This window comes from Epinephelus lanceolatus, chromosome 12 (genome assembly GCF_041903045.1).
Source record: "Epinephelus lanceolatus isolate andai-2023 chromosome 12, ASM4190304v1, whole genome shotgun sequence".
NCBI lineage: Eukaryota > Metazoa > Chordata > Actinopteri > Perciformes > Serranidae > Epinephelus > Epinephelus lanceolatus.
This window is the reverse complement of record NC_135745.1, coordinates 20,010,666-20,028,680: the sequence shown is the minus strand read 5'-3', so window position 1 is coordinate 20,028,680 and position 18,015 is coordinate 20,010,666. Positions and strand designations below refer to the sequence as shown.

At 39.9% G+C, this 18,015-nt stretch overlaps 2 protein-coding genes across 2 annotated transcripts; one reads left to right on the top strand and one right to left on the bottom strand.

Annotated features, from left to right (window-relative positions):
• The first annotated feature begins 3,647 nt into the window (after positions 1-3,647).
• rheb (Ras homolog, mTORC1 binding) lies at positions 3,648-12,529 on the top strand. The gene is made up of 8 exons (XM_033651259.2): positions 3,648-3,982; positions 4,752-4,823; positions 8,495-8,562; positions 8,684-8,766; positions 8,878-8,934; positions 9,034-9,081; positions 9,494-9,575; positions 11,686-12,529. The coding sequence occupies exons 1-8, from the start codon at positions 3,931-3,933 to the stop codon at positions 11,776-11,778; spliced, it is 555 nt and encodes a 184-aa protein (XP_033507150.1). The 5' UTR covers positions 3,648-3,930; the 3' UTR covers positions 11,779-12,529.
• Positions 12,530-15,519: 2,990 nt separating this feature from the next.
• ly97.3 (lymphocyte antigen 97, tandem duplicate 3) lies at positions 15,520-17,443 on the bottom strand. Its single transcript, XM_033616387.2, has 4 exons — positions 17,303-17,443; positions 16,930-16,999; positions 16,151-16,273; positions 15,520-15,810 (listed from the first exon to the last, which is right to left on the bottom strand). Exons 1-4 carry the CDS (start codon positions 17,393-17,395, stop codon positions 15,704-15,706), a joined length of 393 nt encoding a protein of 130 aa, XP_033472278.1. The 5' UTR covers positions 17,396-17,443; the 3' UTR covers positions 15,520-15,703.
• Positions 17,444-18,015: the final 572 nt, after the last annotated feature.

Below are 18,015 nucleotides of genomic sequence, written 5' to 3'. Positions count from 1 at the left end.
GCGTTCATGTGCATGGGTGTGTATTTGTGTGTGCCCAGTGATTGCAGGCACCCTTCAGCCATTTCAGTTGAGCTTTTTTTTTTTTTTTTTTTGACACCCAATGTCATGCAGAACAAATCGCCTATTGCTGACACCAGTGATTTCTTGTCTCCAGTGCTGAGAAGTGTGTGTGGAGGCAAAACAGTTGGGTCTTACTGTCGGGGAGTTGGACATTTCTGTGATTAAGTGGTAATAGCCCAGGACGTGACAGGGAAACAGGGGACTTCATTGGTCACAGGGCAAGAAAAACCGCACACCCTTGGGTTCAGGAGCTATTTTTGAAGAGACTGTGTAATTACTTTAAGAGTTTTGCCCCAAAACTCTGTAAACTGGCATTTAAGCTGTCTGAAAATCTCTAATATTTCAGCATTAAAAAGAATCTGTTTCACAGACAGCATCATTGGTGTTTGTGAAGCACTACGAAGTGATGCCACACATAGAAAACACAAGAGTTTAAAAGCAAAGAGGACTCCAATCATCCTACAACCTATTGCCTCGCCTGCCTTGAATTCCAGTGTCTGCCTATGGGCTTAACCCACTAATTGTGGCCTGAGTTCCTATGGTATTGTTGCATGCCTGTGGTTTGGTTTAAGGCCACAGTTATATTAAGACCTGGGTATTTTAACATCTATAATGGACTACGCTATCAGCGCAGATAATCAGGGATGTGTGCAGTCTGATTTATGTGTGAGGTTGTTGAAGTGCAGTGAGAATGCACAGCTTGAGAAACAGTGCTCAGTGAGTTTGAACCAAACACAAGAGATGGATGGAAATAAACAGTAATTAGGAGGTGATGTCTCTGTGGGAATGTATCACAGTTATTTGTACTGTACAGACAGGCCTGTGGTGTTGTAAGTGGCTCCTGTGTGAGGTATAAATGATGTTATGGGGACATCTACTGGCTAATGTGAGAGTTTTTCTACTGTCGCTCAGCCATTCCAATTACATTGCTTTATGTACTGCAGTATGAACTCACAGTGTCCTTATCGTACCTTTAGTTCTCTCATAAAATTCTTCTTCTAATGCTTATACTGATTTGCAAGTTTCTTTTTGTGATTTTACTGTACAGGGTGATAGCAAGGCTTTTAGAAAAAAATTAAATACAACCCAGTGAAATGTATATATATAGAATATTTAAATGTAAATATATTCTGAAATGTTGATTTCATACAGTTATAATTTATACATCTCTATACATGACACTGCCAGGATTTTGTTCTATAAGCAATATTTCACAATTCAAGATTTTATTGGTTTGAAAGGCCCAGAACATAGCATACGTATATTATTTTCTGGGCATACAAAAATACAAGGCACATATTTTTTTATGATATAGAGGTGGACTCCAGTACATAAAGAAAATAAGAATAAATAAATTTAGAAGGGAGAGAAGAAAACAAACTAACAAACAAAAACATGTCACACATACATCACTCTGCAGGGTCACATAATCACATAGCACATTCATAGTTATGTAGGCTTGTCTTACATTTTGATTTGAGTCCATAACCAGTCCCAAGGAGATAGTCGTTTCTCCAGATCACCATTTTTTCTACTGAGCATACATTCATAAGATGCTATTTCCAACATTAAATTTCCCCATTACAGCCCTATGAAATATATACAGCATATTTCTATGTATATATATTCTGAATTGCATACAGTTATAATTAATGCAGGGCGGCACAGTGGTTTAGTGGTTAGGACTGTCGCCTCACAGCAAGAGGGCTCCTGGTTCAGTCCCAGGAGGTGGGTCCCTCTGTGTGGAGTTTGCATGTTCTCCTTGTATCAGCATGGGTTTTCTCCAGGTACTCTGGCTTCCTCCCACAGTCCAAAGACATGCAGGTTAATTGGTGACTCTAAACTGTCCGTAGGTGTGACTGTGAGTGTGAATGGTTGTCTATCTCTATGTGTCAGCCCTGTGATAGTCTAGCGACCTGTCAAGGGTGTACCCTGCCTCTCGCCCAATGTCAGCTGGGATAGGCTCCAGCCCCCCCTGCAATCCCCAACAGCATAAGCGGTTACGAAAATGGCTCTGTACATAATGGTTTAGGTGCTATAAGCAATATTTTAAATCCCTTTATTATATTTCTATGAACTTCTCTTTTTTGTAATTAAAACATGACATCATAATAAGCAATTAAAACCTATCATGTGTAATTTTTTTATAATTATGGATTGTAAACTGCTCTTCAGATCGCTAAATTCCCGAAACTCCCAGAAACAATACAAAGGACATGACCTCTGCGGCCTTACTTCGCCACAACCCTGTTACTGTAATTCAATGTAGTTTAAGAACAGTACTCGAATGAATGCACTTAGTTTCCCTACACCACTGTCATCAGCCTATATATGGTATTTACTGTTGATTTTTTTTTGTGTGACATCACTTACGCCAAACTGTTTCTATCATGCCTCCCTTCAGAAACCGAAAAAAGTTGATGCTTCCCCATCCTTCATTTTTTAATCAATCATTAACAAGAATTGAAGAAGCAATTACTAAAAAAGGATCCATGTTAACTTTGAGTGAAATAATGGTCAGCATGAGTGCATCAGTAAACTCTTGTCTGTTCGTCTTCCCTACATAAATCACTCCATAGTCTTCCCCTGGTCATCCATGCCCAACCTGCAGTGGCTCTATGTCCCCCCAGGGGGGCTCGCCCCACAGTTTGAAAACCACTGACTTGTGCTATCACCTGTAATTGCTCTGTGATCAGTATTCCTTTGAAGACTGTGGCTGTAATACACAAGTTTATACTCATTTATTATTATTTTTTTTACATAGTATTATAACCAGTAGTGAAAAAACGTATTCAGATTATTTACTCATTATTTAGATTATTACTTGAAGTAACAACATCATAATGTAGAAATGCTCTTTTACAAGGAAAAATCCTACATTCAAATTTTACTGAGGCAAAAATATTAGCATCAAATAAAGTTAAAGCACCAAAAGTAAATGTACTCATTATACAGAATGTCCCATTTCAAAATAATAGATTCTATATTAGCAGATTATCATTAATTATTAATGCATTCATGTGTTCATCACTTTAATATTGTGGCTGGTAAAGGTGGAGCTACTTTCAACTACTTTATACACTTCATATAAATTAATATTGTCAAATAAAATTAATATTTATAAAAAAAAAATTTTAATTTAAAATTTTAAAATGTAACTTTTATTCGAGTAAATGTACTTACTTTCCACCACTTATTGTAATATTTCTCTGAACAATGATGATGATGTGTGGTGGTGATACATAATGCGTTTATAGTGATCTTATTGTTGGCTTTTATAGGTCAATTTTATATGACTGCTATATAACTACAGTGAGAACTGGGCAAAAATAAATAAATAAATAAATAAATAAATAAATAAATAAATAAATAAATGTATGACGTCTTCATTGGAGCAGTGATGCCAGTGTCCCTGCTCCCTGACCCTAAACATGTGAATGACATTGCACCCGTCCACACAGCACGTCACCAAGCGTGTAGCAGCCAATCACATTCCAGGAAGAGGGCACTGCCGCTTGACGAGCAGCTGCCTCATCCAATCAGCGCTTTACAACGGGCACAAACGCCCGCCTCCACTCCGCTTGCAGCCAATTAGGACGGAGCAGTAATTACTAATTCATTACATTGCAAAGGGGAGTGACGCAGTTATTGTAGATCTATAGATACTCCATGCTTTTTTATATGTCCTGAAATAACATTTTATTTCCAAGCTGAGGACGTAAAACCCTTCTCAAAGAAGACTAAGAGGAGAGATTCCCGCTGTCATCTGGAGGCTGTATGTCGAATCTCTGCTCCCCTTGAATTTGGATGCCATTCCGGTTGGAGGTTGCGGTACACCCCGAGGACTAGATGCGATAACCAGGACGAGATATGCCGCAGCCGAAATCACGAAAAATCGCCATCCTCGGTTACAGATCCGTAGGTGAGTCCCGGGCAGACGACGGGGAAGAGGGGCGATGACATCTCAAGGGCCTTGGATGCGACGCTGGGGCTACATTTCAGCGGCCTTTGGGCCATTTCAAGCCCGTTATGCGGGCGGTTTACGCCTCCTGTAATAGACTTAAATTATAGTGAGTGGTTTCTGTCACGCAACATCCCACAGTGGGCCAAAAGAGCGCCACCAGGTGAGCCGTGGCCTTGCGGCTTTATCATGTGAGGCCTGCCGTTATGTGTGCAAGATATATTTCTACGCCAACTGTCTTTATTGATCTCCATCACTGACCTTAACCCTGTGTAGTTAGGGCCATGCTTTGTGAGGGCCCTGAAGGACCCGCCGGGATTTGACGCAGTACTGTGCGGGTAGTTTTAGCCTAAGTGAAACCAAATAAGCGCTATGTGTATGCGGTGGAGATGATGTTGAGTATGGCAAGATGGCACACGCAGATAGAGGGACTGGAGGCCCAGCCAGCATACCAGCACTAACGCAAAACCATGTAATATTCCCATAGAGACTTGCATTGTGTGTATGGTTGCCTACTCTATAATAACTTGATATCATAAACATGTATTACAGCAGGGTTTGCATTGTGAGCTTTAATGTCTGCTTGTATTCTAATAGTCAAAGTAGGATTTCCATATAATTTCTTTTCATTCACTAGCTCCTTTTATTCAACTTTTGAATTGACACATTTCCAATTATTTTCCCAGCACCTAAAGGCTCCCTCCTCACAATAACACTCTGTGTTTTGCAGGAAAGTCCTCCTTGACAATTCAGTTTGTGGAAGGCCAGTTTGTGGACTCCTATGACCCCACAATAGAAAACAGTAAGTAGGGATTTTGTGCATTTTTACACCTCCATACACACACAGGAAATTGTTTAGTGGCTGTGGTAAGCCACTCAGATCCTGATGCATCACCTCTTGTGATCAGTTTAGGTGGTAGATGACGGCCTAAGCAAAAGCCACATTGAATGTAATAGTCCCTCTGCTCTTTTTTTCCTCATGTTGTGTCTCATAAACAGTGCTGGGGAAGCTACTACCTTAGGGAGGAATCTAATTTAGTTAACCCAAGCTACTTAGAAAAAGTAGTTAAAAAATGATCTAATTGATAAAGTACACATGACATGAAATTATAACAAAGTATGAAACAAAAATGTCACGCACACCAACAGAAAATGCAACTTTACTGAGGGTTCTGTATTCCAAAAAATGCCCACTTGTTTACAGGTCATACATAAAACAAAAAAATAAAAATAGTATTCATGGAAAAGTTCAACGAATCTGTCAGTTATGGTTTTGTATACAGTGTTTGTCAGTTAGACACCTGCCTTCCAGAGTTCAGCTGGGGGTATTGCATCAAGCAGATTCACTCACTTAGCCAGGTAACGTCTAAAATACAGGGTTTCTACAGGTCCTTAAAAAGTCTTAGAATGTCTTAAATTCAGATTTGATGGGTTTTAAATATTTTCTGTCACATTACCGTTAACATTTCTCCAGCCTGACAGACCCAAAGTCTGTTTACAATCATCGGACAGACAGAAGAATTGCATTAATAAATAGCATTTATGATGAGATTGCGATGAGATTTTGTTTTCTTTTTACATTAAACACATTAAACTTATACTCACCCATTTGTTGTCACTTTTCCTTGCTGTTCATTTTTAACTGACGTCAGTTTGTTTACTTGGAAAGAGCTCATACACATTTGTGTCAGACACACACATAAATATATATAATGTGTATTTCCACTGCAGGTTTGGTCTTAAATTTTATATGAGGTGGTATTAAAAATGTCTTAAGTAGTCTTAAATTCATCTTGTTTATATCTGTAGACACCCTGAAACGACATGCAACTACTTCTCTAAACATTTCCTTTTAATATGAGAAATTGTGGTCAAAGTGGGTTCAATTGCAGTTGAGATGAGATAGTAAGATAACATTTAAAAAAATCATTCCTTTCTTTTTATGGCTGAAAATTGTTTGTAGTTTCAGTAGTTAACACAACAAAAATGTCTCTGCAGGTCATGTAACTGTTTGGATCACTGTGCAACTATAAATGTAGCTGAACTACTAGCAAGCTAAAGCAGAATGTAGTTAAACTACTAGTTTAATTACACACATACTGAATATACAATATATGAGCACATATGTGAGGTATCTGCTGTATTATCCTGTGACACTTTACCTACTGTGGTACATCAGTTATCCATGTGTCAAGTTAGGCTGCTGGTCAAAGCTCTTGATTATACAAAGTACAGTCTGGTTAGTTTTAGTTAGAGAGCCCAAAATCAAAGATTTGTCTCAGAGGGCTTCAATCTGAACAACATATGACACCTTCTGTCATTAGAGCCTCAATTCTGATAAAAAAAAAGAAGACATAAGATTGGTGTGTATTTTTTAAATCTATATTTTGAAAAAAAAAATTTTTTCCAGTGGATGTCTTAGTTACAACATGATTGAGCAAACTGGAGTAGTTTCATGTCGTATCCGACAACGGGAGGCTTTTAACAGATGACGTCCTGATGTTAGCTTTGCTAACTGTCCCTATCAGCTGCAGGCCACTGCTGCTTTCTAGACATCGTGATTTCCCAAAACTGAATAAATACCACACATAGCAACACAAAACTGCTTTGCTAGCTCACTCATGTTGTAACTAAGATATCTGCTGGAAAAAATATTTTATTCACGGACTGTTTAAGAGTTATTACCTTATTTTTATACAGTCTATGGTTATTACAGACACCGCTAACGGCTAACGTTAACAGCTAACGGTTAGCCCGGCTAATCTACGATAACCATGTTAATTACAAAACACACAGAAATAGTAACGTTTGTTCAATCATTGTGTTTATAGACTTAACAAACATCAGATTAGTCTACATGGTGATATAGTGACGTGAAAAATGTGATATATAGCTAAACTCTGATGGTTTTCTACCCGATGTATTTGTAAACAACACGGCGATTCCCTGGGGGCACCACCGGAAGTGAAGGGCGTGAGCGATCGCCGAGGCCCCTGCACTTCCGTTAGTCGAAAAACTCCGGTGTGTGCCTCCAGAGGTGAAGGAAGAAAAAAAAATTTTTCTTTTTTTTTACCGATGGATTTCCAGATTGGTGGTCATGTGACCCAAGTGTGGAATCAAGGTCATATGATAGAAGTTTGTTGTATATCACATTAATCATCTGGAGCTTTTCATGTGACATATACTGGGCAGTCATCTAACAATTCTGTCACTGTCAGTTTATTGTCCGGTTTATAAAACGTCAGAAAACAGTGAAAAATATTCATCACATGTTATCAGAGTCTTTGGTGGCATCATCATAATTTTGTTTTGTCTGAACAAAAGTCCAAAACTTGAGAACATTTCATGTAACATGATATAAATTAGAAAGCAGTTGCAAATCTTTACACTTGAGAAGCCATTTTGGGGCGACCTCTCGCTCACCTGGTGGAGTGTGCACCCTATATAGGCTGAGTTCTTCACAGCGGCCAGGGTCCTCCCATCATTAAGACAAAAACTGCCAAAATAACACTGATTTTTGGTCAGTAAACTACAGCACGTGTCAACACATTGAACTTGATGATGGATGGAAAAGGAACTCTGACATCTCCAAATAAAACTTTCTCCGAAACAATAATGTCCTCTAAATTATTCCTCTTTATTGGTTTTTGTCTCACATAAACTTGATGCGTGTAACCATCAGTCTAGACATCTTAATTGTGCATCCTTATAACTGTGCAACATGATTTCAGTGAAAGAAGAACACAGAGCTGTTACCCAGCAGCAGGGTGAAATGTTCCCTCCAAACCAATGTGTCCAAACACTCCAGCAGCTGATTACACCACACAGAGAAAACTTTCTTTCGCGGAGCTTTTGAGAAATCAGCCGTCGTAGTGTTTGGCCAAAGATAAACCTCTAAACCTGACTCCGATGGTATAAGCTTTGAAATCACAGACTAAGAGAGGGAATGTAGCTTGGAGGTACTTTAACGGTACATTTTGCCAAAGGAGAGAACATACAGGAATTCATCAACCACCTAAGCACACATATTCCCAGACACCCCAGAGATTTGAGTCTTAAACTTCACCTGTAGGCTGTTTTTCTTTCTCCCCGACATGTTCGCTCACACATCGCCCTGCGTTTCTCGAGTGTGTGGTCTGTATCTATAAATAATCTCGGGATGGTTAACATAAAGTGAAGTGTCAGCGTTATCAGCGTGATGCTGCAGGCAGTGCAATCCCTCAGTCCTGTAGATAATGTGACCCATCTCCAGGCAGATATTGACATTCCTGTACTGGATGAACTCAGTGGTACCAAAATGGATCCGTAAGGAGATCTGCACAGTGAAAACATAGAGTAATGATGATACAGTATAGCGCTGTATGGTCGAAACGGTGCTGTATTTGTCTGTGTTAGTACTCTCCGTCCATTTATAGATTTTTATTTGTCATTTCTATTGGTTAATGTCTAGTTTGTCTTTTCTTTTAACTGCAGCATTTACTAAAATGATCACAATAAATGGACAAGAGTACCATCTGCAGCTGGTAGACACAGCAGGACAGGTAAGATCATCGATTTTTATGTAAATATGTGCTGTTACGATAATGATATTTCATAGTTTGGTGTTAATTTTGCTTCATTACTTGGTCTTCTGTTCCAAATCTAACCTTTCTGTCTCTACAGGATGAGTACTCCATCTTCCCACAGACCTACTCCATAGATATCAACGGTTACATTCTGGTCTATTCAGTTACATCCAATAAAAGGTATACTTTCACTGCCCTTTTTTTAAAGCAAACAAATCTCTGCAAAGTTCTGTATGATGAGTTGAACTGCGCCAAAATGCTGAAGAGAATCCTTCCCCTTGTGTGTTCCAGCTTTGAAGTTGTACAAGTTATCCATGAAAAACTATTGGACATGGTGGGGAAAGTTCAGTAAGTACGGCTTCGTCGTCGTCTTTTGCTTCCTGAAGCAAAACGTATGCAATATATCGAGCATAAATGACGATGCGTTTTCTTTTCTCTCCAACGCAGAGTTCCAATTATGCTTGTCGGAAACAAGAACGACCTACATATGGAGCGGTATGTCCTCACACACACCTAAATTGTACATTAGGTCCACCATAGTCAGTACACATCAAGGGGGGGGGCACTTGCCAGATTTAGTCATCATTCCTGTATCATTTTTTATCATTTTGTGGGCTTTTGTTGGCAGAAATTCAAAACCAAACATGCCTGACACATGACACGCAAACAGGAATACAGAGCAGATGTTAATATTTGGTTCACAGACGACCCAAAAGAAGGAGGAAGCCAATTTGTACGAAGCGAGCGTAGTTATACTGCTTGCCTGGCCCTTGCAAATATACCATACTGAGTGGAGGCGTTTATAAGAGCAGATTCCTTCAGATTTGAACTCTGTGGGTTGAACTCTGCAGCCTTACTCTGAAATATTTATGTATTTTATCCTGTTGGGCTTTTTCTTCTTCTTTAGAGTAATCAGTTGTGAAGAAGGAAAAGCATTAGCTGAATCCTGGAACGCTGCCTTCATGGAGTCCTCAGCTAAAGAGAACCAGGTAAGAGCCGACTGCAAAGAGATAAGTACTTTGTTTATGTTTGATTGGGTTGTTATCAAGGCCTATCTGTTATAAATAGTAGTTATATTATTATACCATCAATATTTTGATGGTTCAGTTTGCACAAAGGTTGTGATGGGTCTGACAAAGGGCTCAACAGCTAATTTTACAAATCAAGACCAGTTTACTCATTATGAAGAGCAGCCTGTGAACACAGCAATATAATGTCTGTGGCTCTGAAGGGAAATTCTTTAAAGATACATTGTTTATAAAACATTTGGGGGCAGAAGAGATGCTACCAAGTGGCATTATGGGGAGTGAAGGACCTATAACTGGGACTGCAGGGCTGGATATCTCAGCGTCCACTGCATACATGTTGTAATAAATCACTTGAATTCCTCTTTTTACTCTATCAGATCCCTTTCTCGATGCTTACGTTTGGCCAGCACTCATTCAGTATTACCATTATATTATTTTGCCTTCTGTAAGTGCCTCTTTATAAAGTAGTTTTCATTGGTAGTACACACTGGATTCTAATTGTGTACCCAAACGTATATTGAAAAGTTCACAAGAAACTCTGGAAGGTATATCATCAAAACAAACTTGACAGTAACCAAATTGTTTGTGTAATGTCAGAGGAGTCACTTTTTGTGACAAACTATTACCCGATTAGTTCTCCTCAGCTCTACAGAGTGTTTGTTGCCATTTTTACATAGACATCCCATAATAGGGTATCAACAAACACCCTTCATTAGGCTGGCTTTACTTTTTGCATAAAGAACCAAACAGTACCAGCATAACGCCACCTGAGTGTGTGATGTTAGATACCATTAGCATGCCGGTGTTCCGGAAACAAAAGAGGCGTGACAGGTGTGACATGTAAAACAACAGCATCAGCCTCTCGTGTGACATATTACATATGTGGGAACACTGGCAGGGCGACATCCAGCTTAAAAGACCCCGCTCCCCATGTGGGCGGGGTCGATTCGGGTTCGATTCAAACTTGTGGCCCTTTGCTGCATGTCATGCCCCCTCTCTCAGACTTTTCCTGTCTATCTGGCTGTCTTGTCAATAACCATAAAACTCCCCCCCAAAAAATAAAGAACCCTCTCCTCGAAGGGTAAGGAACTCCCAGACCCCCTAATGTCCACAATTTGTGGACATTTTCAGTTACTCTTCTTCTTATTTGAGTTAGCTGCTAACTGCTTCTAGCTGCTTTTTGAATCTCCCAACACTGGGTAACACACAGAACACATTGTCAAAACATCACACCCATGCCATTTTGCCGGCTCACACTTTTTACACAAACATCAATTCAGCCCTGTTGCTACCCAAAGGTGAGACAACTCTGTCCCCACATTCTGCAATCGTACCTTTTATACAAAATGGCAAGGCGGAATAAAGGCACTTTAGTGTCTATTTCATTCTCACTGCTCTCTACAGCAGGCAGTTGTTCAGCTTTAAAAAACAGAACTGTAACCACAGTTAAAAGAGAGTAACTATGTAACTTACATTCATTAAGTGGCCTGAAGCAAGACTCTCAATCAATGCTAATGTGTCTTTGGATGCATAGATAACTGTTTGCCACCAGGTTTGCTGTATTAACTCAAGAATAATATGTCAATGTTGTGTTCAGGGCTTGTTGCACTGCCCCCAAGTGGCCAAAAATATCAGTTCATGTACAGATACTAAGATACAGCATGTTGTATTCGCTCCTCTGTAGATTGTCTTCAATTCTGTTCAGGCAGAGGTACAAGTTTGGCCAACATGAGCTAAAAGTAAGCAGCAAACTTGCACCAGGAACAACAGGGATCATATTTAAGATTCAGGAAGTCTGTTAATGTGCTTCAAATCAAGTTAGCGAAAACACATTGCTCGACTGTCTTTAAAGGCACATAAAAACAACGCCATCCTTGTTGAGCCTAAAACCAGCGAGGCTCCACTGAATGTAGCGTGTTCTGGAAAATTCAAAGTGGTGTGACTGAAACATGTGACAGAGTCCTGTGTGTGTGTGTGTGTGTGTGTGTGTGTGTGTGTGTGTGTGTATCTGTGTGTATCTGTGTGTGTCTGTGTGTGTATGTGTGTGTGCATTTTGCTTTCTCTCTCTCAGACGGCCGTGGAGGTTTTCCGGAGGATGATCCTGGAGGCAGAGAAGATGGACGGCGGCGTGCAGCCAGGAAAAACGTCCTGCTCCATGATGTAGAGCCGCCCAATCAACACACAGGACACTGCACTGGGATATCCCGTTACTTGAAGGCTAGCTGCCAGTTCTCCTCCACCTCAGCTGACTCCACCCCTCCAGGGTCCTAAATATCCAATACTGTCTATTTATGGCTCTGATTCCACTGTTATTTATCAGTATTTCCGATTCCCTTTTGTCATCCTCGTTTTTCTTTGTGTGTTTGATAAAAAAAAAAAAAAAAAGAAAGGATGAGTGGCGGTTCCCTTGTCTTATATTTCCCACAATCCACCCCTCCTCCATCTCTGTGCTCAGCACTGATGCAAAACACAGAACTTCATTTGGGTGTATCAGAAAAAATGATTTCCTGTGCTCGGTAATAATGACAACCGAGATAGTAGTGGCTTGATGCATCTTAGCTTCTCATTATGCAGCTCCCATATAGGCAACGAGTCCCTCTCTGTTTAAATAACAAGAGATAAGAGAAATGTCATGTCTGCCATGCACACGCTCGGAAAATGGATAAGTAAACACGGACGTTTCTTCTGATACATCACCAGCTGTTTGGTCCCTCCAATATATACAGCTCTTTTTCTACTTCCATCTCCACACAGTACCCACTTCTCTGTCCCCCTCAGTTTGTTTTCATAGCGGTTACTGTCAGCCAAAAAAAAAAAAAAAAGTAAAAAAATCTGCATCCATTTTCTAATGTTGAAAATGTTGTACAAATGTTTTTGATTGTAATCATTAAAGCAAAAAGTGGTTATGTAACGCAGGGCTGAGTGTGGATTATTACTTTGGCAGATCAGTGAGATTTTTGTCACCTGGGAGGCAGGGCAAGGTTATTTTTTTACTAGCTATCTAAGATCATTCATACTGCTTCACAGAAGAGATAAAAAGCTGGTAATAAATACAGCAGGCGCAGAAATTTAAAAGGATAAAATACACTGAGGAGGGCGCAGGCAGGAAGTGCACAGCAGATAATGATCTAAGTTTTTGAGATGCAGTACAAAGAAGGGATGGGTGACATCAGAATCATGTATTTCTGAAGCTTTGTTCCATCTCTGCGTACACTAAATGCTGCCTATCAATGTTATCTTTTAGCAATTAGCATACCACTAAGAGACCTGAGAGAGTTCAGTGTAGTAATACACAACCAGAGATCTGTTTAGCTTCTATATCAATGGTAACATTATAGACAGGCATGTGTTTTAAAGGGCCTTCCTTCAATGTATTTTTTTCTGTTGTGAGTGATCCTGCATAGACACACAATTTTCCTGCTTTGGTTTAAAGGTTTTGTCTGCTCTTCTTACTGGTTTCAACTGGGTGGGGCTCACTTACAAAAAGATAATGTCACATACTTCACAGTGAGGATTTAGCAATATTAAAATCTGAATATCGTGACAGCTGGCGGGTTGTTGGCTCACTGTCAGTCAAATCTGGCTGAACCACACCCTCACAGACTTGGGGCACGTTCAATCTGAAAATGGTGTGCACTGCTTTACTATGCTTTCCAGGTTGAACGACTTGTCTCCTGTGCAGTGGGTTTTGAGGTGCGCTTGTGTGTCATGAGTGTATCCAATCAGCAGTGACATGTAAACCAAATTCTGGTAAATCTCTATTTATTGTAGGCCTACATATATTTTTTTTATTTAATGCTTGCTTTGGTAATGTAAACATGTTTCTCATGCCAATAAAGCCCCTTTGAATTGAATTGAATTAAAGCAACACTTACCTTTCTGGAAATTTTACGCTTTTCTTTGTTTAGGTTAAAATGCTATTAATAAGCTGATGGCACACTAAAATGATAAAAACTCATAATTGTACCATTCTCATATGGTTCTAAGAAAACTCCGACCAATCATTGCATTCTGACCGGACGCAATGATTGGCTGAGCATCCTGTCTGTCTTCCTCACGTGGAGGCCTCCGACTGGACTGATGTAACCACTCGCGTAACATGCAGATGCAGCTTCATCCTGAGCTAAAAAGGGACGAGATGGTCGCAGAGTTTCTGCTGGACAGGTATTTTTAGTTTGCCTCTAATGTAACATTGGCTATAACGTTACATATGACAGCACAGCATCCAGTTGCTAACGGTTAGCCTACTGTAGCTTAACGTTGCCTGAGCCTCAGTATTGTCTTCCTTTTTTGTTGCCAGTCACCAGTACTATCTAACGTTAGCGTTTACGTCATATTATAAAACTCATCAGTCATCACTGACCCTGGATAAAACACTCTGGGGTTGCGTTTGACTGTGCAAGACAGGTAACGAATGTTTAGTTTGCTTCTAATATAACATATAACGTTATATATGACAACACAACATCCAGTTGCTAATGGCTAACGTTAGCCTACTGTAGTGTAGCCACTGAAACATTAACGTTATCTTCCTTGTGCGTTTCCACTTACTAGTAATGTTAACGCTACTATCTAATGTTAGCACTGTAACCTTATTCTAAAACTCATCAGTCATCACTGACTCCGGTTGAGTTTTAAAACTCCGGGGTTGCGTTTGAATGTCTTGGTTGTAACGTTACACTTGCTCTCCTCTTCTCATGTTACCTTGCCAACACCTACGTCCATCATAGGCGTAATAAGGACGTAATGGAGGAGGATGGGACTTTGGAGGGAGGCGGGAGTTGTGGATGTTCAAATTTTTTCAAGTGCTGTGTGAAATGCAAGAAAGGAAAGAGTAGCTTTAATGGCACAATTTTCATAGGCAGTGCACCTGCATAACACAACAGGGTGTTCAACACATCCCATTTCTGTTTAAAGAATTGTTTTGCTAGTTGCCCAATGAAGCAGGTTAGCAGTTTGTCTCTTAAAGGAACAGTCCACCCCTAAATCATAAATACATATTCTTCCTCTTACCCATAGTGCTATTTATCTATCCAGATTGTTTTAGTGTGAGTTGGAGAAATTGGTCTGCCCTCTCTCAAATATAAAGGAACCAGTTGGCACTTGGCTTGTGGTGCTCAAAGCTAGTAGGAACTTTTTTTTTTTTTCACCGCATACACCTACTAGCTCACCTAGCACCACTGAGCTAGCTTACATTACAGCTCAGCTGAAGAGGACGTCATTAATGCATACATCTCACGCTGTCACCATGAGTTGATGCATGCATCCTTCTGCGCAGTGATATTGTTGACAGGCGTAGTTCAGTACATGAAAATGCTCACAACAAGGTCTGTAGATTATGTTGAGCAACAGGGTTATGATCTCTGAGCAGAGGCATTGCTGTTGAGCACCACAAGCTGAGTGCTGTCTAGTTACATTATATTCAAGAGAAGGCAGACATCTATATGGCTGATATCTCCAACACTCTCACCAAAAAAATCTAGATTGATAAAAAGCACTACATGTAAGAGGAAAAAAGTACTTGTGATTTTGGCATGAAGTATCCCTTTAATGAATCATACCTGAGGACGTTCTTTGAAACTCTGGGGTCAGTTTTGGTCATGAATATTTAATGTTATAGAGTAGTTAGGTCAAAAGTCAGTGCAAAGCCCCGAGAACTGCTGTGATATGCTTTTCTTCATCTCTGATAGCATAGATGTCTAACAGTGGCAGCAGTTTTCTGAATGAGCTCAAGTTATCTGAGCACCTTTTTGAGGTCGCAAGAGAAAAGGCTATTACAATAACCCAACCTGCTGAACATGCAACTCTTGCCTGAACATGAACCCTCTAACTCCTTGTATTTTTCATACTATGCAGACTTTGTTTTTGACTTGATGTGGCTCTCCAAAAGAATGAGAACAGGAACTTTCTTTTTGTGGAAACATTTTTTTATTTATCATGGGAAAAGATTGACGGAGCAGATTTTATAAAAGGTACTGTGGCTTCTTTGAACTCATGCATGTATTCACACCTGGAAGCCCCTTGCAGCAGTCGGCGGGAGTCATTGGGTTTAAGTGCCGTGCTCAAAGATGCTCCGATACATTGTGATATTAAAAGGTGTTGCACATGTCTCCGGTACAGCAGTTGACATCGATGTAGGCGTTCAGCTTCAGCAATTCGCAGTCTTCCAGAGCCATGCATTTCTGGTACTGGCCATCTAAGAAAGTTAAAAAGGAAAAGGTTATTTTGTGGCTGTAGTGCCAATACATTTTGACACCTGATTCCCAAACATCTGACAATCTGTTTAAGTTATTTGACATGCAGCTGACTTTCTAATGTACATTACCTTGCATGATACTGATTTTATACATTTTTAAAAACTTAAACTAATTAATTTACACCACCAATTGTGGCCCTAGCCATCTAATTTTGGTACCACGGTACTCATGCAAATATTTTTCTTCAATAAACTTCCCCTTTAATACTATAATTCATTCATGTACTGAGTCCATGTATTTGTTAATGATACAACACTTTGAGCATGAAGAGAAACTCACTTGGTGCTCTGAGGAATCTCACAGCGGCGCAGGCATCCTTCCCTGGTTTACATGCCTCCACACTGAGCTCACAGGTTCCTCCAGCCGTTTTAGAGACACACCGGTGGCAGTTCAGAGCTTCACCTGAAAACCGGCAAAAACAATATTTCAGTCATTTGTGCTTCTTTCTTGTTGGCCCGTGGGTAGATTATGAGACAGTGGGACCATGGGCACAGATAGGCAAAAGGTCCCACCATCTCTTCTACATAAGGTGCAAGACACACCAACTTCGTGATGGTTTTGCCCATTTTTTTGTTGTTGTTTTGCATCTTTTTGGTCATTTTGTGTCACTTTGCAGTTCCTTTGCATCTCTGTGAGGTCAGTCTCTTTCTGGTTGGTGACATTTTGCAAGGCCAAGGAGGCCCCTGACACTTTGGACCCCTGGTTCTTTGCCCTTTAGGCCCCTTCAGTAACCCAGCCACGTTGTGGTCTGATTAAATTCAAGCCATAATGTGGCCCATGTGTTCTCCGCAGGGAATCTATCTTAGGAAAATGAGCATTTGCAAGTTGTCAGCTTTACTCTGCTTTGATAATTAAGGGGTGCTCAAAGCCACACTGAGCTGTCACAGGTAAGTCAGTTACTTTCACGTCTTGGATATGACTCCTACAATCTGCAAAAGGCAAAGACTGTCTTGGAATTGTGTTTCGTGTTTAGCAATGACTGAGAAAGAAAGCAGACGTCTCTGTTGCACAGCAGCACAGGTTGTGTTTATTCAGTGGAGAATCAGTGACAGACTTACCAGCTGTAAACAGCAGGGCGATGGTTAAGGCCAAGACCAACAACTTCATTGTTCTGTTCAGTGCTGCAGCCTACGAGAGATAAAGCACAGAATTTATTATATAGTATGCACAATACTTGCGGTACTCCAGATTTCAAGACATGTCTCACTGAATAGTGTTTTAATCTAAGTCTATACTTACAGGTGATTGTCTCACAATTTTTTGGAATTGATTTAAAATATATAGTACATAAAAATTCTAGGCAAAAACAGGTGCAATAGCAAAGAATAGTCAGTCTCATATTAATTTTAAATTGATTGTTATATAACATATTTCAACCAAGAACAGAAGGTTAAAAAATTTGACATCTCAAGCAGTTCTATGAGTACCTACCTTGCTGATTCGTCTGTGTCGACTCCTGACAATGACTGAGACGTTTTCATCCCCTCTCCCTCTTTTATGCCCGCTCATACTTTGTCCTGTCATGGTAACGTCCCATTAAGTGGTGTATCTCTGTTAAGTCTATATGCTTAGCGTTTCATTCCCACAGGGTGCACTGTGTTCAGGGGTTACAGTTTCCCAATGCTCAGATTACTGCATTATGCAAGAGCTGTCCACCCTTTGTCCACCACTGTATATAATTTATGAGGCTTTTGCAAATATTAATGTATGCATTTGTCACATACTCAGATAAAGATTTATATTAGCTGGATTTAAACCTTAAGAGGACAAGAGTATATTAGTGGAAAGGTACAGCATGTTTGCTTTGGGTGGATTATGTCCAATATAAGGTTTAATACATTTAGCTAAGTGCTCTTTAACCAGCCTCGTCTCCAGACTCATGAATCAAGTCTATAAAGAAATCTGACATGTACTAGCACTTAAAATGAAACTAATAACAGAGAAGGAAAAACTGGCACTTTCACCAGCAGTAAAACACTTAAAGTAAATGCCTTTAACTATATTTTCTCTAGTGCAGGAGAAATATAACTGACATTTCATTTTACTTGAAGTGGAAATAGACAGGTTTTTTTACTTTAACTCTACATTATCAAGTAAATGCTAAATGCACGGTGTAAAGGCTACAGAATAATAACACCATGGGC

What these genes read in the sequence shown, in the direction of transcription:
- rheb (XM_033651259.2), top strand. Translation starts at nt 3,931, where the DNA reads ATGCCGCAGCCGAAATCACGAAAAATCGCCATCCTCGGTTACAGATCC. An exon ending in TCAGTTACATCCAATAAAAG is followed by an intron (nt 8,767 to 8,877) that starts GTATACTTTCAC and finishes TGTGTGTTCCAG; the next exon opens with CTTTGAAGTTGTACAAGTTA. An exon ending in CCTCAGCTAAAGAGAACCAG is followed by an intron (nt 9,576 to 11,685) that starts GTAAGAGCCGAC and finishes TCTCTCTCTCAG; the next exon opens with ACGGCCGTGGAGGTTTTCCG.
- ly97.3 (XM_033616387.2), bottom strand. Translation starts at nt 17,395, where the DNA reads ATGACAGGACAAAGTATGAGCGGGCATAAAAGAGGGAGAGGGGATGAA. An exon ending in GACACAGACGAATCAGCAAG is followed by an intron (nt 17,000 to 17,302) that starts GTAGGTACTCAT and finishes TATCTCTCGTAG; the next exon opens with GCTGCAGCACTGAACAGAAC. An exon ending in GAGATTCCTCAGAGCACCAA is followed by an intron (nt 15,811 to 16,150) that starts GTGAGTTTCTCT and finishes TAACTTTCTTAG; the next exon opens with ATGGCCAGTACCAGAAATGC.